Source organism: Sciurus carolinensis, chromosome 7 (genome assembly GCF_902686445.1).
Source record: "Sciurus carolinensis chromosome 7, mSciCar1.2, whole genome shotgun sequence".
Lineage (NCBI taxonomy): Eukaryota > Metazoa > Chordata > Mammalia > Rodentia > Sciuridae > Sciurus > Sciurus carolinensis.
The window spans coordinates 134795282-134823276 of record NC_062219.1 but is presented as its reverse complement, the minus strand read 5'-3'; the positions used below and the strand labels follow the sequence as shown (position 1 = coordinate 134823276).

The window sequence follows — 27995 nt, the reverse complement described above, 5'->3', positions numbered from 1 at the left end:
TCAGAGCCATTGTGATCTAATGACTTCCCAGAATCTCTACCTCTGAACACTGCCACATTGCAGCCTTCCACACATGACCCTTTGGGGGACATTCCAGACCCAAACCTTAACAGACTACATGGCAGAGGACGCTGCCTACCTCATGGTGACCAGGAAGCAGAGAGAGAGACAGGAAGTTGCAGGGGTCCCAATATCCCTTTCAAGGGCACACCCCCAAAGACCTAACTCCCTCCCACTGGGCCTTACCTCTTGAAGGTTCCACCATCTCCCAATGGCACCAGAGACTGGGGACCAAACCTTTAACACATAGACCTTTGGAGAACACTTATCTAGACTACAACAGAAGAGTATCAGGGAATTCAGAGAGTCACAGTTTATCACAATGAAAAGAGGATTTAAGTTCCCAAAAGGAATTTTCTACTTGAGTACTAGGAGGTGATGTTACATAGCAATCTTCTGTTTGTGATCTGTTTGAATTTATTTAGAAAACATAGTAGCCAAATGTTAACAGGGCTTGAAAGGTGGCACAAGAGGAATCCAGAATACTACATAACATTCAGATGTTTACTGAGCAGCTACTATGTGCAAAGCCCTGTGTTGGGAGCTTCCAGCAACAGAGGGAGGATTGAGTGCCTTAGAGAATGGGGAGGGGGTCCCAGTGGCAGAGATGAGGCATGCAGGGGTAGTCTGGGCAGAAGGAAGCTTAGAGCAAAGGAATGGAGATGGGGAAGGACAAGGTATGGGATGGCGATAACTGGAATGCAAGTCCTGTGATGGAAGGGTAGGATGAAGCCCATGTTTCTGTTCGGAGGAGAAAAATGGCACAATATTGTGATGAGTTTGAAAGTTTTGGGGTCAGTTAGGATGCTGTCAGCTGCATATAGCAGGAAACCTAAGTCCCACTGAGTTAAAAAAAAAATAAAAATACAGAACTATGATAGGATATTTCTGGAAGTCTGGAGATAGGGTGAGCTCCAACCCCCGTTCTGTGTCTCTTCCAGGCCTTCCTCAGCATTGACTTCACTCTCCTGCTTGACTAGCTTGCCGTTGGCTGTGTAACAAACAGCATGGCTTGGGTGGCTTAGACAGAAGCCATGTATCATCTCACTGTTTTGAAGGCTTAAGTCAAGAGAAAGATATTGGCAGGGCTGGTTTCTACTGAGGTCTCTCCTTGGCTTGTAGATAGCCATCATGGTCTTCCTTCTATACACGTCTATGTCCTTGTCTCTCTTTCCCTCTCCTTCCCTCTCCCTCTTTTGTGATGCTGGGGTAGAACCCAAGACTTTGTGCATGCTAGGTGACCCCTCTTCCTCTGAGCTACACCCCCAGCCCCTGATCTCCTCTTGTTATAGGGACGCCAGTCATATTGGGTTAGGACCTATCATAAAGACCTCATTTAACCTTGATTACCTCTTTGAAGATCTGAACTCCAAATACAGTTCGTTCCAGCCTGTCTTCTTGGGGTAGGGGAGGGTGCAGGCCTCCCCGTAACAGAGTCCTTTCAGAGACTATCCCTGGAACATGCGTGATTTCTTCCTTCACATCAATGTTGCAAGAAGTGGGCTCTCCATGCCACTGTGTCATTTGTAAAATTATCATTGTGCACGTGAAGACAGTCCCTGGAGCTTCTATGGGAGGTGGCCGCAGTGGGTGGAGTCGAAGTGGTGACATAGGGGACAGGTAATAGCAGGAAGGGCAGATACTTTTTCTTTCTTGCTTACTTGCTTTTTTTGTGGTGCAGGTCTACTCCCTGAGCAGCAGGGAAGCTGCAGACAATGCCTTCTCTCCCAGCGTAGATTCAGTGACTGAGTTACTCCGTCTGCCCCGGCTCAGCCCTGTTGTCACCCCAGGGCTGGTGGAGGGAGGGAGGCCCTGTGAAGCCCCGATTGGTCAGATACTTCTGCCCTGTCTCTGGGCCTGTGTAAAACATTTTACCAGGTTTTCTAAGCTGGAGGCATAATTTGTATATAGCAAATGGGCAGATTTTAAATGTATGGTTTAGGGGTTGGGCTCACCCAGGCCTGTTAGCCACTACCTAAGTCAAGGCATTTCCCTCCCTCTTGTAATTCCCTCCTGCCCATCACCAGTCAACCCTCCCCTTAGGCAATTGCTGCTTTCCTGCCTCCCCCCAGCGCTTCATTTTGCCTGTTCCAGAAGGTCATGTCAATGAGCTCAGCAGCCTTTTTCGTTACCATTATCTTTCATTAGCATCCACGTCACTGTATGTAAGTCATTGTTCCTATTATTGACAAGGAGCATAGTTGTCCCTTGATATCTGAGGAAATGGGTTCCCAGACATCCCGGGACATCCACAGGTACCAAAATCTGAGGATGCTCCAGTCCCTTCTATAAATGGTGTAGTATTTGCATTTCTCATACCTACGTCCTTTTTTACACTTTAAATCATCTCTAGGTGACTTGTGATACCTATGTAAATGCTATCCACACACAGTTGTTATACTGTGTTGTTTAGGGAATAATGACCCAAAAAAGTCTGTACAGGTGTTTTAATATTTTAATATTTCTTATCTGAGTATGCAGCACCCTCAGATACTCCTGGCACAGGTCTCCTATGTTGTGTTTACCTGACCACCTCTTGGTGACTCTTGGTTTGTCCGAGGTTGCAGCCAGGATGCAGAAACGTTCGAAAGTGCATCTCCATCCTTCCACTTCTTTCTGCCTCTCAGTTCTAATGGCTTAAAGTTGATTGACAGAATCGGGGCCGCCGTGAAATACCTTGACTTGTTTGTGAGCTAGGCAGATTTTTCTTTGCCTCTTGGTGTTGGGGGTGGGAAGCAGAAGTGACAAGGGGCCGTGGGGAGGTTGCTACCATCTCTAAGGAGCAGGGATACCTGGTTGTGGAGAGTCACCGCCCCACAGTTCCCAGGACTCATTCCCAGGGCTGATGGGGAGGCATGGAGAACTGAGGTCGTATCGTGTGGGCAGGGAGAAGTCACACCTGGAGGTGACGCTGCCAGTCAGCTGCTGCGTGTGACCCAAGGGTGACTTAGCAGCTGCTCTAAGGGAGTTTCACCCTCTGCTGTGGCACATGACAGAGGCCTCAGGCAGCTAGGACTTCCTGCTCTCTGTGGCCTCGTCATCCTCCCTTTCTGTGAAGAGGGGCAGGCAAGCCTTGGAGGGCAGACAGCTGGAGGACCCAAGAAGAAAGGAAGCAGATGCCGGGTCTGCTCTCACGAAGGCCACCACAGAACGCAAAGAGCTGCGAGTCCTTCTGCTCCGGACCCTTGTGTAGAAACCGGCAAGGGGCATTCCTTTCTGGTAGAGCCCACCCTGAAGGATCCTGTTAGCTCCCTTCAGTGGGTTCAGGAGAAGAATCACTTCCCTACAGGGATGAGTTAGCGGGAGGAGTGGCGCCAGCCCTCCCGGTTTCTCACCACCTGCCTGCAGACCTGAAAGGGAGCAATGCTGTGTAGGCAGGTGAGCCAACGGCGCTCACCTGTAATCCCAGCCCCTGGGAAGGCTGAGGCAGGAGGAAGAGTGAGGTCAAGGCCAGACTCAGCAACTTAGTGAGCCTTTTATTTGAAAAAAGAAAAGAAAAAGAAAGCAAGTAAAGAAAGGTAGGCCATTGTCCCCCACGTGACTGGGCTTAAAATGCGAGAAGCAGGGTGGGGTTTGAGGGTTTTGAGGGTTTTCGGTTGCTCCACATGTGGGAGTCCTTCTGCGCATCCTCAGGGAGCGTGTTTGTGCTTGTGGTGCATCATCCCAGGTGAACTGCGTTCCTTTCAAAGTAGGTTAAGCAACCGATGATGCACATGTAGTAAGATACCTGTTTAGATTGGAGGCCCCCAAACGTTCAGCAGAAATGACACATTCCTCCTGCTGGGTGTTGCAACGTCCCAGGCAAAGAAGAAAAACTGAAGAGATGCATTACTGGAAGTTCCACTTCCCTTTAGGTCTCCAGTGAACCCAGAACTCTCGGGCACTTCCTCTCTGGTTTACAAAAGAGAGTGTGTGATTTGAGAAAAGTAAGATGAGAATTTCATTTTAAATTTAGGTTTTTTCTCAGTCTTATGACCAGCCTGACCCCAAAACCTCAGTGTTGTAGGAGGCACTATCCTCTCAGCAGAGAGTTTTCCTACTCCAGGTGTTCATGACTGACATCCAGGGAACAGAGATGGGTGTGAAGTGCTGGGCTGGAACGGAGAAAAACCTGGTGTGAATCCCAGTGCCACCACCTTACTACTGAGCAACCTCAGCCAATCACGCTGCCTCTATGAACCTAATTTCCAAGGTGGCGAGGACACCTGCTACCCAAGGCTTTGTAGGGATTCCAGGAAATGATGAACAGACTTCAGCAGTGTGTGCTTGATCCATGCATTTAATCTGAGTCCCAGCTGCAAGAACTTCCTGTTGGATCACTTAGGACTGTCATGTGATCAACTGTTTCAGGTTCAGAATCCCTAATCCCAAAATGCAAACTCTGAAAATTCAAATCCAAAATGCTTCAAAATCTGAAATCTTTTGAGTGCCGACATGATTTCAGGAGTGGAAAATTCTACAAAGTGAAACTTGGTTTCATGCACAAAATTGTTAAAAATAGTGTAACTTTTACCTTTAGGCTATATATAAATATAGATATGAAACATGAATGAATTTCATGATTAGACTTGAGTCCCATCCCAAGATCTTTCAATATGTATATGCAAATAATCAAACTCTGGAAAAATCCAAAATCCAAAATAGTTCTGGTCCCAAGCACTTTGGATAAGGGATACTTAACCTGCATTATGTAATTACACACAGTTTCCCAACAGTTAACTTTAGACCTCCGAAACAAGAAGAATGGGAGGTCACTGGACATAACTGAGATTGATCTTAGCAAATGATGGTCTTTGCAACCATGGTTGCCCACTGAGCTGCAGACACTGGCCTCTGCTGCCTCACTTCCAATACCCTCTTTCTTTGGCTGTATGTTGCCCCCAGGCTATGCCACATCTCCTGGATTTAGTCCCCTCAAATGCCCTCTTTATCAGAATTTCCTCTCAAGGCCTACTTTCCAAAACCAAAACATCTGGGCAACTAATCTTAGCTAAGAGATTAAAGCACTAAGGTATAAATGGCAGATAGTGTTGACCCCATCCTGTTCTGGACTCTTCCATATCTTGAACATGTTAATCAATGACTAATCAATAGCCTGCAAACTTCTTGCCCACACACAGATGGTACAGTTTAAAAGGTTGGACCTTTATCAGCCTGCCCTGCTCCCAGTCACCATCTCCCTTTCTCTCCTATCATGTCCAGGGATGGAGAAGGGCTAGAGAATTTGGTCTTCTGAAAGGCTGGGGTCCCCGATAAAGATATTTCTAACAATAACAGCATTCACCAAAAGCCCAAAATAAGGTTGTATTATAAGTTTTTAATTTAATTTAATTTTTATGTGTTGGGGATTAGCCCCAGGGCACCTGCTGAGCACATGTTCTAGCACTGAGCTGCATCCCAGGCTGCAATGGCATTTTAATTGCATGTTAACACTACCCTAATAAAGGTTGTCTCCACCACCCTAGGATCTGCCCCTGGCTACCCCATCTCCATCCTCCCAGGTGTAGGTCACCTTCCTAAAAGCCTTCCTACTTGCTCTTGACCTTTGTTCTCAACCAGCCCCCCACTTCTAAACCCTCATATATACTGTGCTTTTCCTCTGCCTCCCCACCATAAGTTTCCCTTTAGATCTTCCCAAGTCTGGATAGGGACCCTCTGGTGGACACTCACAACCCATTATATTTTTACACACACATACACACACACACACACACGCATCTACTATCACAGCTTTTTCTTTTCATTTCTCAGTATTGTCAGTTTTAATTTTGGCCCCATTTTTCCATCCCTAGACCATGAACTCTGGAGAGCAAGGTCAGTACTTTCTGCACTGTGATTGCCTTGGGGTCTGTACCCAGTCGGTGACCAATAAGTAACACCAAATGCTACAGCTGTGCCCGTTGGTCTGCAGCACGTGGACAAGCTCTCACTGGGCCTGGTCCAGGGTGCTGGGTGCTGAGCGGTGACAAAAAGTGGGAAATGCCATTGGCCTAAGGACAGAGCCTGAGCTTGGGGTGGCTGCCTTGAGCGGTGAGAGGCTGAGGGAGCGGGCGAGCGTGCGAGGTGGGGCAGGCTGGCCACACTTGCTGTTGTGAGCAGCACCCCTCCCACCTTCCCCTCACGGGCAAGTGTGAGGATAAGGGACACCTGGCAGCCAGGAATGGGCTCTGTGAGAGACATGGTGGCTCCGTAAGGTACACGGAGAGAAGATGCTGTTCTGAGAGGCCGGGGTCTCAGAGATGTCTCAGGAATGGGATACGTAAGAGTGAGAAGAGTGGAAGTTGGTAGGGACTCCAGTACCTCTGCTCAGGTCTCAGTGTGGGCTTCTCCGCTGAGCGCTGTGCGTCTGTGTTGAAGTTAATCAGGACACTGACTAACCCCTTCCCTGAAGATTTACTTTAAAAAAAAAAAAATTGTGATGAAATCCATGTAAAATTTACAGTTGTACTATTGTTAAGCATTCAGTTCGTTGGCATGAAGGACATCCCATTCCTGTGCACCCAGCACCCCCATCCACGTCTAGGAGTTTTCCATCTTTCCACACCAACACTCTGCACCCTTTGAACACTGACTCCCCATTCCTCCTGCTCCAGCTCCTGGAAACCACCATCTGCTTTCTGTGTCTTTGAACTTGACAACTCTAGGTTTCCACTTATGTAGGTGCAACCTTATAGCACTTGGCCTTTGGCGACTGGCCTGTCTCTCTTAGCATGATATCCTCAGGGTTCATTCATGTTGTAGCCTGTGTTGGAATTTCCTTCCTTCCTCAGGCTGAATAGTATTCCGTTGTGCATATAGATCACATTTTGTTTATCCATTCACTTGTTGATGGACACGTGGGTTGCTTCCATATTTAGGCTGTTGTGAAAGATGCTGCTGTGTGTATGTATGTGCATACACCTTCTCATGCCCTGCTTTTGCTTCTTTTGGAAATAAAGACCGTTTTTTAAGGGTAAGGTACTGTAAGGTGATTGCCAGCCCAGCGTATAACCAGCCTGGACTTGGGCTGACTGAGCGATTATCCTTCTGCCACAGAGATGGGTTCATGCAGTACAGGTTAGGTTTCTTTTCAAGGAAGCGGAATTTTGCACAGTTGATTGCTTTCTGTTGTGGTTGACCTTTTGCAGATCATTTCCTAAGAGTATTTAATGTTTGCCTATCTCTTACCAATTAGCTGTTATAATCTCTCAAGAAGACAGAGGAAAATAGTTGTCATTTTTATCTTCTCTGACAGAAGGTAGAAAAACATTCCTCTGGTTATTTTGAGCAGTGTATTATTCAATACACACGAATACCCCTTCTGTCCCTCATCTGGATTGGCAGGGGTGACAGGGCTGTTTTACCCCAACCTTAAAGTCCCAGAATTTCCATGTGTAATCATTTTCATTGTGTCCATACGCAGTGTTCGGGCATGAAGGGCAAGCCAAATATACCTGGCAATACCTCTTATATTCTGTAGTTCAAAGACATGCCCTTGAAAGTGTGTGTAGGGAGAGAGTTTCCAAGGCCATGTAAGTTTGAAAAATGCAGAGCCCCCTTTTTCAAATTCATGATTCATATTCACACATTAAAGGCTCTGAAAAGTCCTGCAAAAAAGATACCAGCTTAACTTTAACGATATTCCTGCAAATGACTTAACCATTGATTCCCTCCCCACCCCATCCCACTGACCTTTTTTTTCAGTGCTTGGAATCAAATTCAGGGCCTTGCCCATGCTGAGCATGTGCCCTAGCACTGAGTGCCAACCTAGCCCCTTCTCCCTCAGTTTAGATCAACCCCTGCTATGCCTTGCTGGGCATGCTGTCTTCAGCAAATCCTTCAACTACTGACTTAGAAACAAATACGTGTGAAACAGGGGAGGGTAGTATGGTCGTGAAGGGTTTCCTTTATGATCATTAATTTTCTCTTTTTTCTTGACTTTGGCTTCCTGTTTTGCCTTTGAGAGAGAGAGATGAAGTGGGGAAGGTTGTGTTTTCAACATGATTGTTCTGTGCCATGCAGTTTCAAGGCTGCTCTGTTGAATTCATTTTGGAAGGGCTGGAATGGAATTCAGGCTGATTTGCTAAGCCGAGCCAACCCCATGAACCCCCAAAGGCAGATTGCAGATATACCATATGTATTACAACAGAAAGACCTCATCATGGAGTTTCACCTAACGAGTTCACATCCTTCAAGTCCCATAATCCAGAAGCAAATCCAGAAGCAGCAGCAGGATGTCTTCTCCAGAACTGTTCATCCAGGCCTGTTATAAACTTTAAAACCTGTACCACTCTTCCCTGAGCTGGGTAGGAGGGACTGAGGACCTCCAAGAAGCAAAGTTGCGAGGATCGATTGGAGATCTTGGTGAGGGCTGTGCTTGGGCAACTCTGCAGTTCCTTTGGCTTGAGAGGGTCTCTGTTCCCCTTTCTCTCCTCTTGGCTAGATTCACCTTGTCTCCTATAGACTCAGTTCCTTTCCCTGTCCTGTGAACATTAAGCCTGGCCCCTGTGAGCTTCTTGGAGAATTGATACACAGTGACCAGCAGCACTCTTTGGGAAGACAATCCCAGCCTTGGCTTAAGGATGCTTTGCGGTTTTATTTGAGGAATAATCTTGGACAACTGCCTCTTAGTTAACTTGGCCCCAGGTTGCCAAAGGCATCACGTGGTAGGCGAGGGGTCCTTTCTCGCTGACTCCCACCTGGGCTACAGCCACCCCTGTTCCTCTCCTCACCCAAGGGCTGTGTCTGCAGATTCGTGCTCCAGCTGAGCCCCAGGCCAGCTGGGAGCCAGACTGCACAGTCACCTTCTGCTGTCCCACTGCCAACTCAGCATGGCGTTTTGAGGAGATTAATAGTTCAAGGAGAAAAAGTTTTAACACCCTTTGGGGTATAATAGTGTTGTTAGCTTTTGAGAGCCATCCTGGTTTTTTATTTTATTTATTTATTTTTCCTTTTTGGTCAGAGAACTGGTGCATTTAATGAACAATCGCAGCAAGTGTTGGGAATGAGGTTGTGTTGCTATTCCCAGGATGCTGCTGAGGAGGTCACAGTGAAGGGCACAGTATCCTGAGATCTTTGAAAGATGTCAGAGAGCCCCATGTGGAACGGAGAGGGTTCTCCTTCCAGCTCCTCCCCAGCTGTGAGTACAGCTGTTCCCTGGAGGGCATTTTCTATACTCGCCTCTCCCACTTTCTATTCTGGTGCCGGCTGTGCAGACAGGATGTAGAATAGTAAAACACCCCTTAATTTGGATCGGTTAGAGGTGAGGCTCAAATGAATAACTGAGCTTCTAAATCAAAGGCCTTTTTGAAGTCCTTTTTTTACTCTCAGATTCAAATGTTACTTACCAACAGACGTAACCCCCCGAGGACCTCCTTCACTCACTGACAAAATTAATGAGTCATAATCAACTTGTGCCAGTTATTGCCCAGGACATATTCTGGATCTTATTCTTGACTCTCATAACAACTGTATATTATAGGTTTTGTGCCTCTTACATCATAGATGTTGAAACAGAGCCCCCACCAGTGAGATAACTTGCCCAGGGTCACATGACTGTAATGGGGCAGAAATGGAATGGAGACTTGAGTCATCAGGCCCCAAATCTGCACTGTCACTGTGAGTCCTGATTGCTGTTGACTGTCAACGATCAAGTGCTGAGCTCAGACCCCATTCCAGTCTCTGAATTCTATGTCTACTGTTTTTTGTTGACCATGTCATGCTCTTGCTCAGAGATCATGATGAGCTATAGCCCAATACAGTGAAGACAGAGGCTGAATTGGTACACATTTGAAAAACCAAGTTATGTTATATGCTATATACATGTCATAGTGAATCTCACTGTTATGTGTAATTATAGTGCACCAATAAAAATTTAGCTTAAAAAAGAGAGAGAACCCATGCTGTACTCTAGTTAGAGCATTTGCTGAATTCAATGACTTTGGGATGTGGGGGTGGCAGGTGGATGTGTGTTGTGCACCTGCTTTTTGAAGGTTGGTGTGGACTATCTTCTACATTCACAGTTTTCTGAACCAAACAAGGAAAAAAAAAAAAAATCAACCCTGTTTGACGAGACCATTTGACTTAGTATCATTCATGTCCTTTTCAGATGGTCAGACCAGTTTGAAACAGGACAAAAACTGGTTTAACTTCTCAAGTACTCTGACTCATCTATTATAAAAAAGGCGACTTCTTGGCAGGAAGCCTAAGAGTTGTCTCAATTAAAATGCTGAGTTATTATTCTTTTAGGCCTTCAGGTTGTAGGGTTTTAGACTCAAGGAGATGGTACTGATCAACTGACTGTTTAGACCGGGCATTGTCTGGGCTTGACCGCAGTTGACTTGTGAAGTTTCCTGGGGGAGGCATGCATCCCAGAGGTTTAGGTCAGCCTATTCCAAATGACGTTTTTCCAGGGCAGCCTGGTGTAGAGGAACTGCCGCTGAACAAACCTGATCTCTGCTTGTGTCTGGCTTGGCTAAACTTTTATACTTCAAGCAAGTCACTTCACCCCTCTGAACTTTCGTTTTCTCATTTTTAAAAGTGGCAGGTTAACCATGACTTTTTCTAGCTCTCAAATACTAAAAATTCTATGAAAAATGAGATACAGGTTGAATAATCTTTACCTGAAATGCTTGGGAACAGAGTGTTCCAGGTTTGGGGTTTTGAATCTTTGAATATTTGCATATATAAAATGAGCTATCTTGAGGATGGGACCCAAGTCTACAGATGAAATTCATTTATGCTTCATATACACCCTGCATGCATGACTTGAAACTCATTATACAGTATGTTTGGTGGGTCTGCATTTTGACTGCCCCATCATGTGAACACAGGTATGGAATTTTCCGTGGCTTCAGTACTCAAAGTTTCGCATGTGGGGGCATTTTGTGTATCTGGACTAGGGTTGCTGAAACCTGCACTGTGATGTTGTTGTTGTTCTTGTTGTTTTGTGGCACTGGGCATGGAACTCAGGACCTTGCAAAGCTAGACAAGAGCTCGCCTATTGAGCTACATCCCCAGTCCAATATTATTTTTAATAGCTGCCATTTATTGAATGTCCACTATTCACAGACACTTTACAAATTATAAAGCCTGTCCTGTTTTCACTGCAATACTTCACTTCCGTGTATATGAAGTGTACTGAGTACTTGGTGAGACAAATGCTATAGCCTAAAACCAACTAATATACATAGGAGAAAAGTTTTAGTTTGCATGAACTATGGCCATTTCTGTGAATTTATTGGATGGCAAAGTACTTTTCTTTTTTTCTTTCTTTCTTTCTTTTCTTTCTTTTTTTTTTTTTTTTTTTTTTTTGGTGCCAGGGATTGAATCCAGGGGCACTTCACCACTGAGCTATACCCCCAGTCCTTTTTATTATTTATTTTGAGACAGGGTGTCACTAAGTTACTTAGGGCCTCACCAAGTTGCTGAGGCTGGCTTTGAACTTGTGATCCTCCTGACTCTGCCTCCCAAGTCCTTGGGATTACAGGTGTTCACCACCATATCCTACTCCAGTATGTATGTTTTAATCAGATCTGGATTCATTATCTTGTTAAGAGTCATTTGATCTTGAAGTGGTTGCTTCGCTTCACCTCTTTCTGCTTCAGTTTCTTCCTCTGTAAAATGGACACAGTGGTGGTCCCTACAAGAAGCCTGTCGTGTTGACTGAATGAGAGAGCTTAGTCACAGCAGCCAGCAGTGTGCCCTGCACATGATCAATTCTTAACTCATCTGTTTCCTTTCTTCTCATAGAACAATGCTTAATCTACATAATAGATCTGTTCTATTAAAAGAGAATTTCTCATTGTTTTAAATAAATTTCTCATATACCCAATTTTCTATTGACTTTAATGATAAAACCAGAAATATCTTTCCCTAGGGGAAAATTATCCATAGTGAAAAGTTGGGCGGAAACACTTAAAAATCATATTGCTGGTATAAATTTTGTGTAATAATTACTTATTAATTATTTAAATTAAATTGTATTTGAAGAAATAATCATGGGGTGGAAAATTAAGGAGATAAATAGCATGGCACGGTGAACACAAGCAAATGCCAAGAGTATTCTGGTGTCCAGGGACAGTTGTTCTACACTAGCATACCCCTTGCTCTCCCTTCCTATGTTCCAGGCATTAGCTTGGGTCCAAGACAGAGAGAAATAACACATGGAGCCAGGAACTTACAGATAGTGCAAGAGGTTGGAAACTTCCTATAAAAAAACAAATAGTAAACAACTTTTGGCTTTGTGGGCCATGGGGTCTATTTTTTAAAAATATATTCTTTTAAGCTGTAGATGGACATAATACCTTTATTTTATTTAGTCATTTTTATGTGGTACTGAGGATCGAACCCAGGGCCTCAAGCATGCCAGGCAAGCACTTCTACTACTGAGCCACAACCCTAGCCATGGGGTCTTTTTTTGCAACTGCTCAAGTCTACCATTATAGCATGGAAGCAGTTATAGATAATAACTAAATGAAGAGTGGCTGTGTGCCAATAAAACTTTATTTACAAAAACAGGCTCAGGGCCATATTTGACCTGTGGGCTGTAGTTTACCAACCCTGAACTCATGGAAGAGGGACTTGTAAACAAGCAATTAAAATATATTTTGGCTATCTGGGTGTTCATCATGAGAATAGTGTGTGCTGTAGAAACACAGAGAAGGGGCCCAAGTCTGGCCCAGGGAGAGTCCTCAATTAAGCTAATTGAACTGGATAGGAATATGGAACTATATTAATTTGTACATTTGTAATTTCACACCCCTTACTCTTTTAATTTCATCATGTGCTTATAAAGGTAATAAAAACTCACTGAAAGAAAAAAATGCAAGCAGTTCAGTAAGGTTCCCAGGATCTGACCTACAGGTGATGTACAATGTTCAGCAATTTTGGTTGAAATGAGACGTATCCTTTGAAGTAGGTGTTGAGCCAGAAAAGTCAGGGTGGAAAGGAGTGTGGGTATTGCGGGGGTGGAGGGTAGAAGAGCAATTTGGGAGAAGGGCCCAGAGGCCCTTTGGGAGCTGGTGAGGGCTTTGGCATGGCTGGGTCATGACAAAGGTTGGCGGGAGGGATGGCAGTGAAAGAGGATGAAGGAGGTTTTGGGACGCAGCTTGTAAACAGGAGGTGGGATAACAAAGGTCGGAGTGGGGCTTGACATGACCATGTTATGACAGAATGATTGCCTGTGGCCAGGAGGAAGCCATGGAGCCTAAGGTGATTTTCCTTCTACCTCCAAGTTCTCTCCATAATTGATCACCTGGGTCGTTAAATTCTTCCCATCCTAAGAATTCCCTAATGTGATTGTCAGAAGGTCCTCACACTTGGTTCCTTTCCAGAGTGAGTAGGTATATCTTAAATATTAACGTGGTCATCCTTGTTATACTAGATGTCCCCTCGTAACAAAGGAAAACAGTGTTTGAATTGCTCGAGAGAACAGTGTTCCAGTTCCTTCTTGTGTCCTCACATGCTAGAAGCCTGTGTGCTGATTTTACTTGGGGTCTTAAAAGTTGCTCTCTCTTGATGCCTCGGGCTCTAGGGTTGGTTTCTCCTCTCCCCTCTTTCTCTTTCACAGGCCTCTTTACAGGGCTTCTTCTTAACTTCCTTTCTTAGAAGTAGTTGGTGAGGGTCATTAGTAAAACATCCTTTGAAGATTTTGGAAAAGATTCTTCAAGGTTTTGATTAATAGAAAGATATTGCCTATGAACAATCTCTGCAGCCTTGTGGGGATCTGTTCAGCTTCCTCAGATGCCAGAGGGCTTTATATCAAATGAACAAGTTCGAACATCCAGTAATGCTTACCATCATATACACCCTGTTTCCCTTAAGAAAAAGACAAAGGAAAAGTGACTCCCTGTATCGTTTTCCCAGAGAGAGTCCCACATCAACTCAACTTGAAGGTGTGTTCAGGAGGTTATTTTTGTTTGCCTTTTACATTCTCCTGGAAAGCAGTTCTACATCTCTAGCCTTTTAAATGGAGTCAGATTCAGTGAGATTTGGGAGAGCCCCTGTCAGTAAATGACACATCGCTGTCCCCACTCCTCCAACACCAGGAAGCCACACTTTGAAGAAGGAAGCAGGCAATAGGAGACAAAGAGATGAAAAGATAGTTTGTTGTTTAAGATTAAGAATGAGTCTAAAATTACCATACAGATCCAAAAAAAGGCACTACACAAAATTTGAGAACTTCAACCAGCTCCAATGCTGTGGCTTTGGAATGGGTTTCTTGCAACAGAGTTGGCATGTAGGTGTAGTAGGCGGGGCATCTCCCCCATCTCGCCTGGACAGGCTGTTGATCGAGTTTTGCTACAGTTCCATCCAACGGGCCCCAGTTATTATTTTGGCACTAGGTTAGAAAAGAACGAAAGTTGAGGAGCAGTTTGAGTGGCAATTAACAGAAAACAGAGAAACCAAACTTAAAAAAAAAAAAAAAATTCCCCCAGAGTACCTGGCAAAGATGTTTATTATGTCATTTAAGGAAGCTTGCAAGGATGCCAACTCTAATTGGCACTTGTGTTGGCTACCGTTGACAGCAAGCCTCCTAAAATTGGAGGACGAGCTGAGAGGCAAAAAGCAGAGAGTAATTTGAGGTTTTCAAATCATGCAGTGTATCTTGAATTTTGATGGAGTCTTTTAGGAAAAAAGAATCTATATACTGCTAAATGCAAAATACTGAAAAACACAGACTGGCTTAGGCTGCCTAAATAGTAGCTAACGTGCTCCATCAATTTAGCTTCTGGAGGCTGTTTCTTTGTCCGTCAATGACTAATCTTCCAGGGTGGGACTCTGTGCATGCGTGCATGTGTGTTTGTGCACGCATGTGTGTGTGTGTGTTCTTGACATTCCTATTGTCTCTAGTTAAAAAAACTGCAGAGCACAGCAAACCCATGGTGTATGAGACACTGGTTCATGAGAGGCTGCCGAAATGCTATTTTAGGGGGAAGAAAAGCGCTAACTTCACATTTCTCTAAATTCTAGCAACCCAGTCAAGAATTTTGTTTCATTTAAGTCTTTGAAATTTTAAGCAGTATTATCCTCTTTGTAGTATTGAACTGAAATATTTCCTTTTATCTCAACTGACTGTGAGTGAGAACAGAACGCTCGCTCAGTGATTGGGAAAACCCTGGTGGCTTGCTAATGGAACAGGCTCATGTGGGGATCTCCACTTCAAAAGATGAAACTTTGGGGAAATTTTTCATTCAGTTCCCTAAAAAAACACTTTTTTCATTAGTTAATGAGCATTAACATAAACAAACTTCAGTCTGTGGAGATACGGTTTATTCTAAGCCACTTTTTTTCCTTCTTTTTTAAAAATTTAAAATTTATTTATTTATTTATTTTGGGACAGTGTCCAACTGTGTTGCCCAAGCTGGTCTCAAACTCTGGGCTCAAGTAATCTTGCCTCAGCTTCCTGAACAGCTGGGACTATAGGTGTACACCACTAGCCTGGCTCTATTTATTTGTTTATATGTTTGTTTTTATATTTTTGTGAGGCATGGGATGGAGCTCAGAACCTTGCACATGCTAGGCAAGTGCTTTACAACTGAAGATATACCCTCAGCCCTATTTTAAAAATATTTTGACACCCAAGCCATTTTAAAACTATCTTCCTCTGGGCCTGATATTTTATTTTATTTTATTTTATTTATTTTATTTTAGAGTGCATAAAAGTACATATTCCTGAAAGATTTTGCCTTTGTTGGTTTGTTTTTAATGATACTTCATTTTACGCTCCCCACCACTTTGGGGTTCACAGATTAATCATAGAATGTTTTTAAAAGTATCAAATGAAAAATAAAACTCAGTCGTAATTCCACTGTCAGTTTTGATATTTGGGATGTCCTCTGATTTTCCCTGCATATACAAACCTCTCGTATTCATTGCTTTTCATTCTGAGGCATTATCATAGTTCTATCTCATGAGGATTTTTTTCTGTCGTTAGTTTTCAAAAACAAAGTTTTTAATGGTTTTGTAGCATCACCAGGCATTCACTCAGGTTCTTAGGTTTTTGCTCTTGTGAGTTAAAATCAGTGAACATTATGGCACAGGGACACCCGTGGGCATCTCTGATCATTTGCTTGGGAAAATGTTCCAAGAAAAGGAATTGCTGGGATAAAGGGCAGACATTATTAAAGACATGTGCTGCCTGTTGCCAAATTGCCTTCCAGAAGAGCGATGCCTGTTCACCCTCCTCCTGTAATTTGGCACCTCCTTGTCTCTTCTGTATCTTGAGAAAATTTTTAAAAAATTGTTTGATAGCCAGAATATTATGCTTTGATTTTCATTAGCAGACTCTAACATTTCCTGGGTGTTCTTTAAACCTTTTTTTTTTTTTTGCTTTATTTTGTCCATTGTCTGTGTGCTTAACCTGTTTCTAGTTGGAGTATTCATCTATATTAAAAAGAAAATATATTTGAGAAAGAAAACCTAAAAAATATTAATACTCATTGAATGTTTAGGGGGTTAATTCTATAGATATATTTTATAAATGTAAGCATTTATAATCTTATTTATGGTATTTTTGATGCCTAGAAGTTTTAAATAATAGTTAAAATAAATTGTGAAGTAGTAACAGTTCAACTGTTATAGAATCTACCAGTCATCTTTAGGTCATTTTTTCCCCCTTACTTTTTATCCATACAGATTCCATCTCCAAAGTCAGATAAGTAATCTATTTTCCTCCAATTATTTTATGGTTCTTGTTTTACATTTTAGTATAGGATTAATTACTACTGAGAATTGTTTTTCTTACCTCCCTTTTATTTTTTATCTTCTTTAGAAATTTTATTGGTTTCCTTGAAGAATATTTCTCTACTGGAGTTACTCAATTATGCCTTTAAAATAACAAGTTTTATTTCTTGTGTTCTATCCTTAAACTGCATAGATACAAAAATAGTCTACCAGAATTTCTATTACCTCTTTTTTTTTTTTTTTTTTAATAGAGCATATAGTAACCACGCGCAGTGTGTGAAACACAGACACACATTTTAAAGTCATTGTCTCCCATTTAGTCCTGGCTCAGAGCTTCCTTGGGCATCACCATAGAGTGTTCCCAATGGGAGAATAGTAGCAGAGAAATAAAGCTAACATGATGAAATGGGGCTATGACGTGACTGCTTTTATGATCTTGTTAAACCTGCAGATGAAGTGTTAACATGCTTCATTAAATGGTTGCTTTCATTGTTCTCAAGGGAATGAATTTGACGGAAGCTGAAGTTAATGCAGGGAGACTCTTGCATTGTTCAGGAGCGTGAGGATGGCGACCTGGCTCACATCTTGCCCTGTAAATGCCATCCCAAGGAAATTTAATCAGGGAACGGGGTTCAATTTGCAAATAACAGAAACCACTCTGAGTATTTCAGGAGCTAGGGACTGAATTCAGTGCTCACTGTGTTGCTGGAGCAGCTGCAAGCTGGGGCTCTGGAAGGATTCCCAGCACAATGACCTAGAACTAGCCTGCCTGGAATCTCACTTAAGAGCCTGGGAATCAGGGAGTCACTGCCCCAACCACTGACTCCAAGATCATGCTTCCTTAGCCACCACTAGAATTATCGGCTCTAAGACCATCCCAAACCCTGCCAGATCTAACCAGTTAAATGGATGTCCCACTTACCACTCTTGACACTCTTCCTAATTCAAAGCAGTTCAAAAATTAGAAGTAGGTTGAATACTGAGAATTGTTCTGTGGTGTACACCTGATCAGCAGATCCTAAATCTTATCCAAAACCTTCACTGTAAGAAAGTCTGGAGGTACTATTTTAATCCTGTGACCCTCACTACAGGAACACACACCTGAAGGAGGGTGGACCCTCAGTTGAGGAGGGAATGCCTGCCATAGCCCTAAAAGTTAGGTTATTCCATCCCAAGGATGTTGATATGTTTGGGGTGTATTTGAAAGGTAGAATCTGCTAAAATTGCTGGTTAATTTGATGGGGAGAAAAAGAGAGTGGTGAGCAGAGTCACACTGGAGATAAAAACCCATTTCATTAAGTTCTGGTCTTGAACTTTTAAAAGCATTACTCCCTTCAGATTTTTTTTTTTTTTTTTTTAATGTTCAAACTTCATAGAGCCTTGTCTTCCTGAATGACCGATTGCCACATCTTATCTATAGCAACCTGAACAAATTTGAGAGCCAGGTGATCTCAAAGTTTCCTCATACTTCTGAAATTCTTTAGGATTCTTTAAGAGATAACACTCTGTTGGAACATATTTTATTTTCCTGGTACATTTTTGTCAATATCAGAAGTAGAAGTTAAACAAGGGAGGCAGCTCAGTGGAGTCCTCCAGCCTCGCCCCACCCAGCCCAATGGAATGTGCCTCCAGGGTGAGCCTCCAGGATTATAAGGGTGTTGTTTTTAGGCGGATCCCCAGACTTGAGTAACCCTTATCTTGGTAAGCCTGCTGGGACCTCCCAGTCCCTCTGCTTGTTGATTCAGATATGCTTTCCATTCCTGTGTCTAATTGAGGAGGGTTTAAGGCACCAGGTGGCTGGTAGCTGCCTTGTACTGGATTCCCAGGTCACCTCCAAGAGGGGTGGGTACCCACAAGCTGAGATTGGTGATGCCAGTCAACACTTTTACCCAGGCTTCCTTTCCTTACTGGCCTTATGAGCCAGGCTTCCTGTACTGTTTTACTTTTCCACTCCAGCATTGTTAATTGATTGGGGTCGTGTTGAGTTGATCACTGAGCAACTTATTAGGTAGCAACTAAATTGGGTTATGGCTGCCCAAGGCCAAGAGTAGTAATTGGTCAGGTGGCTGAACTGGCAACAGCTTTGGCCATTTTCTCCATTCCCCTGAATGCTTTTATTGAAATCTCTTGTCTCCCAGCCATTTAATATAAGCAGAACATACTCCTTTGCATTGCTTAACCTCAAATAAATTCATCAATGGGAAGTCTTAGTGGAGACAAGGAGTGTTTAAAAGCAGAGGGAATGATAGAGACAGCAGCTGGTGCGTTCCTCACCAGCAGCAGCTTGAGGTCAGGGCTTGCTCCTCTCTTGCCAAGAATGTGCCAGTCTGAGTTCCTACAGGTACGAGGTGACTGAGAGATGAGCTGTTACAGGTGTGTAAGCGTCTCTCCTCACAGAACTTGTAAACTAAGCTATGGAAACAATGCACACACAGTGTTCACGATAATGCTATAACTCACATTTTAAGGTAAACCCTTCCTTCCTGATGTTAGAAGTAGGTTGCACGTCAAAAAAGTATTTATTATTAAAAACACATTTTCTCCTAGAAACAGCATATCCATGCATGTTGGTTTTCCAGGTTTACCTCCAAGAGCCCATTTAAGACATCTTCGAGCTTATATTCCTGCTCTTGCAGTCCAGAGGAAAAGCCAGTAATCGTGTGTGTTTCATGCAGGGTAAAACACCCCCTGCTCTTAGGAGTTGACTGTTTGAACCAAGCCCTGGAGAGCAAAGTTCATGGGTTGTCTTATGGCAGGGAAAAGGCAGAGCAGAACCCCTGGATGTTTTCAGGGTCAGGACAGAATCAGCCTGGGTGCTTGGGATCACCTGATGGATCTTAGACCACAAGGCTGTGTTTAACTCCAGAGGTTGTCCTTCAGTGGATCTAAGATGAGGCCCAAGGATTTGCACTTCTTGTTAGTTCCCAGGTGATGCAGATGCTTTTGGTCCTTGTGTTTCTGGAACACATTTAGAGAACTACTGGAGTCCTCCTAGAAGGAAGTTAGCCCTCTAGGGCACTGTTGTATCTCAATTCTGAACAGGATTCTGCACAACTAGCCATGCTGTCCTCCCCATACACATGAACAAACATTGACAACAACTGTTCCAACTGTCCTTTGCTGACCAGTCCCTCCTGCAGTCTGACCCTGCATTCCGGCATTCCTTTACTCCCTTTCTTCCCCCAATATATATAATCCCCCCATCCCCTGCAATGCAGATCACCTGGAACCAGAGGGATGAGCAAGGTCTCTGGTGACTGGAGCCTGTGTCGGGGGCATCATCCATCTCCCAAGGAATCCCAGGCAGAAGTGGGACCCACGTGACAGGCAGTGCCTTCCTGCTCTCTAAGCCAGGTGCCTTCCCCTGCAACTGCTAGTGCTGATCTGAGCTTTTCCCAAGTCCCTCTGAAGCTGAGAAACACAGCAGTGGACGTCAGGGCCTTCCCCAGACTTTCCAGAAGTTGGAAAACAGGGGCAGGACCTGGGTTTACAAGACTCCTCTGCATTACACTCAGCGTCTCAAGGTGGTGGTGGTGGTGGTGGTGGTGGGGAGACTTTTAAGAAGACAGAGCTGAGATCTGGCCCAGCCCAACACCTTGCACCGCCATTTTCCTCGCCCATCTTGTCTCTGCTTCCAGAATACTTCTTGTTCTGGCAAATTCCACACTCTCTGGTGCATGTCCCTAGCTGAGTTTGCCGCCTCCACGGATCTGGAGTAGAGAACCCCGAAGTGGAAACTTGGCCACTTCTTTGCCCCAGTAGCAGGACATCTATACCACTGAGGGTGGGCAGCAGCAGGGTGGGGCACTGCAGTCTTCAGGGTGCTAGGTCCTTCTGTCTGTCCTCTGACTACAGAGGTACGCTGTGTGTACACTCACATGGTGTGTCCACTCTTGAACATGTGTCACGTGGAAGGAAGAAAAGGGTTTCTCTCTTAATTCTGCAAATGGAAAGGAGAAAAATTAGAGGATTATTTTTATTTTTCAAATTAAATAATAAAAATTGTAAACAATAGACATACTTATTGATTGACTTTCTGGCCTAGCTTTATAGTACAATATAGGAAAACACAAAGAACATTTATGAGGAAAAAATGAGCATGTTTAAAGTTCATATTTCGACATTCACCATTATCTCCTGCCTTATTTGTAAAGCTATAGTATGGGGAGTGTTGTGGGGGTGAAAATGCAAAAGTCACTTTTCATTTCCGTGTGTCATTATAATGCCCTGTGCAGAAGATCGGTAGGTCTTCCCATCTGCTGTAGTGACTCTGCTGGGTGAGAGGGGCGATGGTCATCAGGGGCACTGGTCATCACCAACACCCATCTCCTTAGCTGATCCCTCTCCCTTGGTTCCCTGTGGCAATTGGAACAGAAAGAAAATACATCCTCAGATTTCATGGATCACTCCTTTCAGACTTTGATAACTCATTCCAGACAAAAACTTTACAATTTGTGTTGTGGGTAAATTGTACTTCTCTTCAAATTTTCAAAATAATTTGATGAGACTTTTAATGATACATGCGACAAGGCCCCGACATTGGTGCCATGGTCCTTGCCGAGTTATTGTATTGCCCTTATGATTGAGTAACACTAGGTCTGTATATGTGTCTCTCTGATTTATTTTCTATTTGCCCCTCTCTAGTGGGATCTTGTGTGTGATAATGCCTGGAAGGTCCATATCGCTAAGTTCTCCTTACTGGTTGGATTAATCTTTGGCTACCTAATAACTGGATGCATTGCTGACTGGTGAGTACCAACATGCCTTCTGCAAGAACCTTTGGGAGCCACAGCAGGTCTTTGCTGGCTAAAGAGAAATGGTCACTGTTAGCATACTGTTACTGTGTCTTTTTCTATCCTGGTGTTGCTGCCAGAGCCAAAGCCAAAGCTGCCACCTGGAGAATGCCAAACTAAAGGATTGGTCGGTGCACATAATGGACCATTTGGAAGTGAGAATTTAAATTCATGCAACTCTCTAGCTGCTAGAATCTAGCAAAACCAGACTGCAGCCTTATCTAATACTGACATTGGATGTTTAGTTAGGAGGAGCTTATGGCCTCAGGTATAGTACGCTATGGGCTGCACTGAGTGGGTAGATGCATACAATGCTTTAAAAAATGGAGGGGATCCAGGCACAGTGGTGTGCATCCATAGTCCCAGCTACTTAGAAAGCTAGGCAGAGGATCACTTGAGCCCAGGAGTTTCCAGGCTAGTCTGAGTAAGTCTCAAAAAACTAGAACTGAGTAAACAAATAGGGAAGGAACGAGAGACCCTTCATCCCCACGGAGTGAATGGGTAAGGCAGCTCTGGTTAGCACTTCAAAACATCACACATGTTGTAGAGACAGTCCTTTACTTGACCAGAATGCCCTATGGGCTTCATGCAGAAGGAAGGCCTTAGAAGATGATAGCATTTGGATAACGGGTGGGCACTGCAGACGGGAGGATCAATGATGAGAGGTGAGAGTGAAAGCGCTTTATCTGGGCAAGGAGGTGAGGTTGCCTAGAGCGAAGTGTGTATTTCAGGATGAGGTTGTTGGATAGAGATCAGGAGGGGAAGATGGTAGCTGAGTTATTAACGATAATGATGATGATGTCATTAGCACCTAACACTGATTACTGTGTACCAGGCACAGTGCCAAACATTCCCAGACATTTAAATATCCCGTCCTCCAACACCGGTTGGGTAAGAGCTATTATTACCTGTTTCATCATTAAAAATCAAAGCACAGAAGTTTAGGTAAGTCCCCAAGTTCACTCAGCTTAAAGCTGGAGAGCCAGGACTTGACCCCAGGCCACCCAGCCCCAGGGCCTATGACTCTCCGCCAGCGTGCCACAGCACTTTTATCTAGGGCATTCTGTGGTCACAAGGGTACTATAGTGCTGTGTTCAAACAGAGACAATTGCACAATGTAGGGGACTGCTCAAGGACAGGCACAGCAGAACTGTTTCCCCTTTTCCACTCTGTGTAGAGGAATCTCGGGGCCCGGGGGGTTTACTTGTTTTGTTTTTTGTTTTTGGTGAATCAGCACATCTTGGGCATGATGACATAATAATGGCCAAGAATGATATGGAACAAATCGTGCATGTCTTTGTGATGCCCTCTGTACCCTGGTTAACTGAGGAAGCTGGCTCAGGCAAAAGCAAGGAGCCCAGAGCAGACAGCAGCAGAGAATTCAGAAGCCACTTTAAAGCTGTGGAAATTTCCTTCCTAAAGCTAGTGTCTATTTGTGAGTTCCTTGTGCTAACATACAATGTGATTTCCTGTATGCCCAGAATCTGCTAAATCATCATTTGTGAATGCTTCATGTGGACACATTCCTTGTAGAATAGAAAAGTCATCAGCGACCTCTGGGGAGGTATGCTGGGGGCCCCTTTGGGTTTTGTTGTTGTTCTTGTTTGTTTATTTGTTTTGTTTTTGAGGACAGGCAGTAAGCTTTTCTGTTTTCTTTTGTTTTTTTTAACCAAATGCATAGATTTTCAGTATGAACTATACTGGTCTAAAAGATCCTCTTTTTCAGAAATCTGCATTGAAATAAATTAGGAATGCATAGCAGTAGAATCCAAGATACATTCTTTCTGAAAAATGCAGACTTAATGCCAATGTTAGTGTCCTTATTCAATGAATGATTTAATAGGAAAGTAAATATGGGCTTTTATTAAATGAGTCAGTCTGTGAAGGTGTAAGGTGCTTCAAGGCTGTTTTTGTGACATCGTATTCTTGCACATCTTGCCGAATGGCCTCCGTGATCACACACCAGACTCACCAGACTTAGGGACAAAAGACGAAGGAGCTTCCTCTGTAACTAGAAGAAAGACTCTGTAACTAGAAGACCTACAGGGTCTTCCTCTGTAACTAGAAGTCTGATGTTGTAGTGACTTCTCTACCATCATTTTCCTAGGTTGAGGTTGGGTTGACAAGCAGGTATTCTCTGGGGATTCAGGGGAACTGCTTTGCGGGGGGACCTTTTGAACATGAGACTCTCTTTCAGTTTGGAAGTTTGGTGTTTTCCAACAGTTCCCACACACTTTTATTTTTTTCTTTTTTTTTTCTTTGGCATTTTACTCCTGCCTGCTTAAAGGGAAATAAACCCTGTTAAGGGAACTCCAGACCTTGGGGGTCTGTTGGGGGCCCAGTTTCATGACTGCAGGGGAAGTGGATCAAGTCAGAGGGCAAGCTTTCTGAGACGCAGTCAGCACACAGGAACATTTACACAGTATACTGCTTTCTTTAAAAGTCATGCTTTCGGCCTGAGTTTTGTCTGGGGGTGTGCGTTAGGAGTGGTTAGGTGGCACGTTAGTGCAGATGCAGGGGAGATGCAGGCCAGGGGCTGTGCCACCTCCCTTCCCTTGTTTGCTATGTCACAGGCTGTCCTACATGTGTAATTACAGTTCATAGGCTGTGCCCCTTGCCCTTGGGCTCTTGGTGGCCAGTGGGGAATACAGGCTGCACAGCCCCAGGGGAGAGGAACATGAGGTCAGGCACTGGTCTCTGCAGAGCTGGAAGGACTGCTACCTTCTGTCAGGGGCCCCTCATATAGCACCTCTCTGCCACCCATGGCTGTCTGTCCCCCAAGCTCCCTCCTGCTAAAAGCTGCAAGGGTGGCCACTATCCCTCTTGGGTTCTCTCCCAGCTTACTTGCTCTTTTATAAATAATCCCTTTATTAAAATCTCCTCCTGTTACATGGATGTCTGTTTCCTATGGAGACCCTATATGGTCCCTATGACTGCTGTTACAAATCACTGCATTCTTGGTGGCTTCGACTACACAAAGTAATCATCTTGCAGTTCTGTAGTCCACAAGTCCAAAATGGTGTGTAAGGCAGTGCTCCTCCCTAGAAGCTCAGGGACGAGCATTTTCCTGCTTTTTCTGGCTTTCAAGGAGCTACTTGCATTCTGTGGCTTCTGCCTGTTTCCTCCATCTTCAGAGCCAGAGATGGCAAGTCAAGTCCTCATGTCAAGTCCTCTGGTTCCCTGCAGCCGGGGAGGTCATCCCACCACACCTCAGGATCCTTAACCTTAATCACATCCAAAGTCCTTTTTGCCCTGAATGGTAAAATACTCACAGGTTCTGAGGATTAGGACGTGGACATCTTTCAGGGCCATTTTTCTGCCAGCCACAGATCCTAAGTGAAAAAGGCCTCTGCATTACAGACTGAGGAATGTGATTTTATCAGTCATCTCCTAGGGATTCTGCCCTAGGGAGCCAGCTCGTGCTAGAACTCCAAGGCTTCTAGCTAGCATGTATTGAACACCCACTGAGTCTCTTACGTGTTTCCATACCCCACAGCAACCCTGTTAGGTAGGCATTTTACTGCCTCTTGTGAAAGGGAACCCGAGGCTCAGTGGACACGCTTGGACTTTTCCAAGGTCAGAGAGTTCAAAAATGGCATGAAGCTGGAATCAAAATCAGGGCACTTTGATTTCAAAGACCTTGTAGGCCCCATAGTCCCTAATGATAAGTTTTACTTACTGATTTTAGCAGTCATTTAAGAGGGATGGACTTAGAATGGTTTCTATAAGATTAAAAAAAATCAATCATCTTTTCAAAAACGTGTCAGAACCTGGCAAACCATGTCTGGTGGGTGTCAGCGATGTAGCCTGCAGGAGGGGTGAAAGTGGAAACATTGAACTGGATTCTTCATGCCAGGTGTTCTGTTTATGTCCATCAGCTCCCTTCACTAACGGTCTCAATAACTATAAAAGGATGCTTAGTCCCATTTTACAGATCAGATAGGTAAAGGGAAATAAAAATAGGTATTAGATTTTTGTCTTTCATCATTTTAGGAAAACAAGCCATATTTCAAATTTAATTCTGTTCATGAATGGAATATGAATAGAATCATCTGGTAAACCCTTTCCTGGTCAGGGCTTCTCAACCACAGCCCTGGTCAAGGGAAGTAAGATCTAATATCTCTAGACAAGATCACTGATGTACATCAGCATCAAGCTTATGGTCTTAACCTCATTGAACAAAACCCAAGTGATGGATGGGGATGGTTAGAACCTTAGAAAGTTCTAAAGGACAGACATGCTTTCCTGTTGCTTCTGCTCCCACTTCTTCTAAAGATCATCTCCATCTCCTTTTTAGGGCCAGGCCATTCCTTACTGGGTGTCTTCTTTTTATTTTTTTAAGGAGTTTTCTTGAGAGAGAATTTAAATACCATAAAACTCACCCATTAAAAGAACACGAGTAAACGAGTTTTCGCATATTTACAGGGTTATGCTCTGAGTTCAGAATATCTCCACTTCCCTTCCAAGGATGGTGGAAAGGTGCTCATAAACATCCACTCTCCATTCTTGTCCCCATCCCTGGGTAGCCACCAACCTACATGTTTCTCTACATGTGACTTTTTCAAGCGTTTCATTTGTACATAGAGGCCTCGTCATAAATAGGTCCAGGATAGTTGTTCAGCTAAGCTGCATGGTGTTTAGGGTACTGGACCTGAATTTGTTTGCCCTTTTCTTATCCTGGCAGATAACATCCACTCTGCCCCACCCTCTCCATGAACTCTCCTTCTGATTCAAGTTGGTTGTGTTACATATTCATTTGTTTGGTTTAGTTATTACTGCAGTTTATTTCCGATGAGTTAATGAAGATGGAAGGTTATCATGGGGGCATGGGGAACTAGTGAGTTCCTTCCCCATCCCATGGACCACCCCCATCCTCCCTCTCATCCCCACCCCAAAGCACATCGCCCCCTAGTGGTCACTAATCCTGCACTGACCAGCTCCATGATCCATGAATTTAGTGTAATTGCTGCCCTTCCAGGGGGCATCTGGCTGAGCTCACTGTCAGGACCACACTGGTTATTTAAGTCCAAGCCATCTTGACTTAGTGTGTGATCTCTTGAGACTTACTTCTTGTCATGGAGCGTAGCTGAAACGAATTGGCAGCTGGCCTGGCCCTGGCTCTGCAGGCTGTGTGTAAGATCAGGTACCTGGCTTAGTTTGCAACCTGGAAAACAGAACTCAAGCCTTTACTCCATACCCATGTTGACTTACTGTCCAGTTCCAAAGGTCAGAGATTTCTCAAGACATTTAATGCTGGGTGTGTCAAAGTTTATGTTTGGGGAGTTGTTATTGATTTTGTTCCTCCTGCTTTGAATCATCCCTGTTTATACTCAGAAATAGACTCAGCAACAGGAATTGGGTTCATGTCTCAATTCTCTTTCCCAGTAGCTATTTGATCTGTGCTTCCTTAGCCCAGAATAAGGGGGTTGGGCTAAATGTCCCCAGGAGTCCTTTCTGCCCCTAGTAGTCATGATGTAGTGAAGGGGGTCTAGACAGTATGAATACTTTCAGTCCAGTACTCATTCAATGTATATTGAGCGCCTTGCCTGCTGGATGCTGGGTTTGAGCAGCGTTGTCATCCTATTTAATGGTGATTCCTCTCCCTTCTCCCAATACAGGGTGGGCCGGCGGCCTGTGCTGCTGTTCTCCATCATCTTCATTCTGATCTTTGGACTGACTGTGGCACTGTCAGTGAATGTGACAATGTTCAGCACACTCAGGTTCTTCGAAGGATTTTGTCTGGCTGGAATAATTCTCACCTTGTATGCGCTACGTAAGTAGAAACCTTCGTGACGACTGTTACGACAGTTAACAGAGGTACCATTGCCTGTGAGGCTCTGGGAGTGATACCATGCATGCAGATTGTTTGCAATGGCAATCTTTTGGAAGTACAAACTGTAGAGACCTTGATGATTGTGAAAGAGTTTTTTTTTAGATGACACTGTCCAGTGTCCACTTAATCCTTACCTCCAGCTTGGGCTCAGTGCCCATTACAGGACACGGCAGGTTGCACAATGGCTTGGAGAAGCGGAGATCAGCCCATAGCTGTTATGGGGTGACTTTTGCTTCCCTCTGGAATTTTCCACATTGGTATTCTCTCCACTTGCAAATCCAGTGCACACTTGGGTATCCCTGTACTTGGTTCTGGAAGAAAATACTGAATTCCTGTTACTAGAGGGTTTGGACTTAGCCTTTGCATTGACTCTTAAAGTTTTTGTCTTTGTTTGTTCTTCTTATTATTTTTCCCTCTAAGGCCATGCAGAGTGCAAATTTTCTACATTTGCCTGTGCCCAGAGGTGATCTTAAGTGGTCTGGAATTGATCTCTTAAGTGTTAGTAACTAGAAAAATAAATGGGAAGATTTGGTAGCATTTGCTTTTTTAAAAAAGGATTAAGAAGGTTTTATTTCATTATTCTGTCATGTTTGTTGGCTCTATTACCTCTGCTGTCAAATGTGATTATGTTTCACTTATTCATT

General features: G+C 43.9%; 1 protein-coding gene across 3 annotated transcripts in view; it reads left to right on the top strand.

Annotated features, from left to right (window-relative positions):
* The window catches only part of Slc22a23 (solute carrier family 22 member 23), a 184693-nt gene that overhangs the window by 17893 nt on the left and 138805 nt on the right, over nt 1–27995 (top strand). For all 3 annotated transcript variants that reach the window (XM_047559499.1, XM_047559498.1, XM_047559500.1), the window contains exons 2-3: nt 21370–21473; nt 27137–27291. In XM_047559499.1, coding sequence (XP_047415455.1) covers nt 21370–21473; nt 27137–27291 — 259 coding nt within the window. The remainder of the gene's footprint in view (nt 1–21369; nt 21474–27136; nt 27292–27995) is intronic.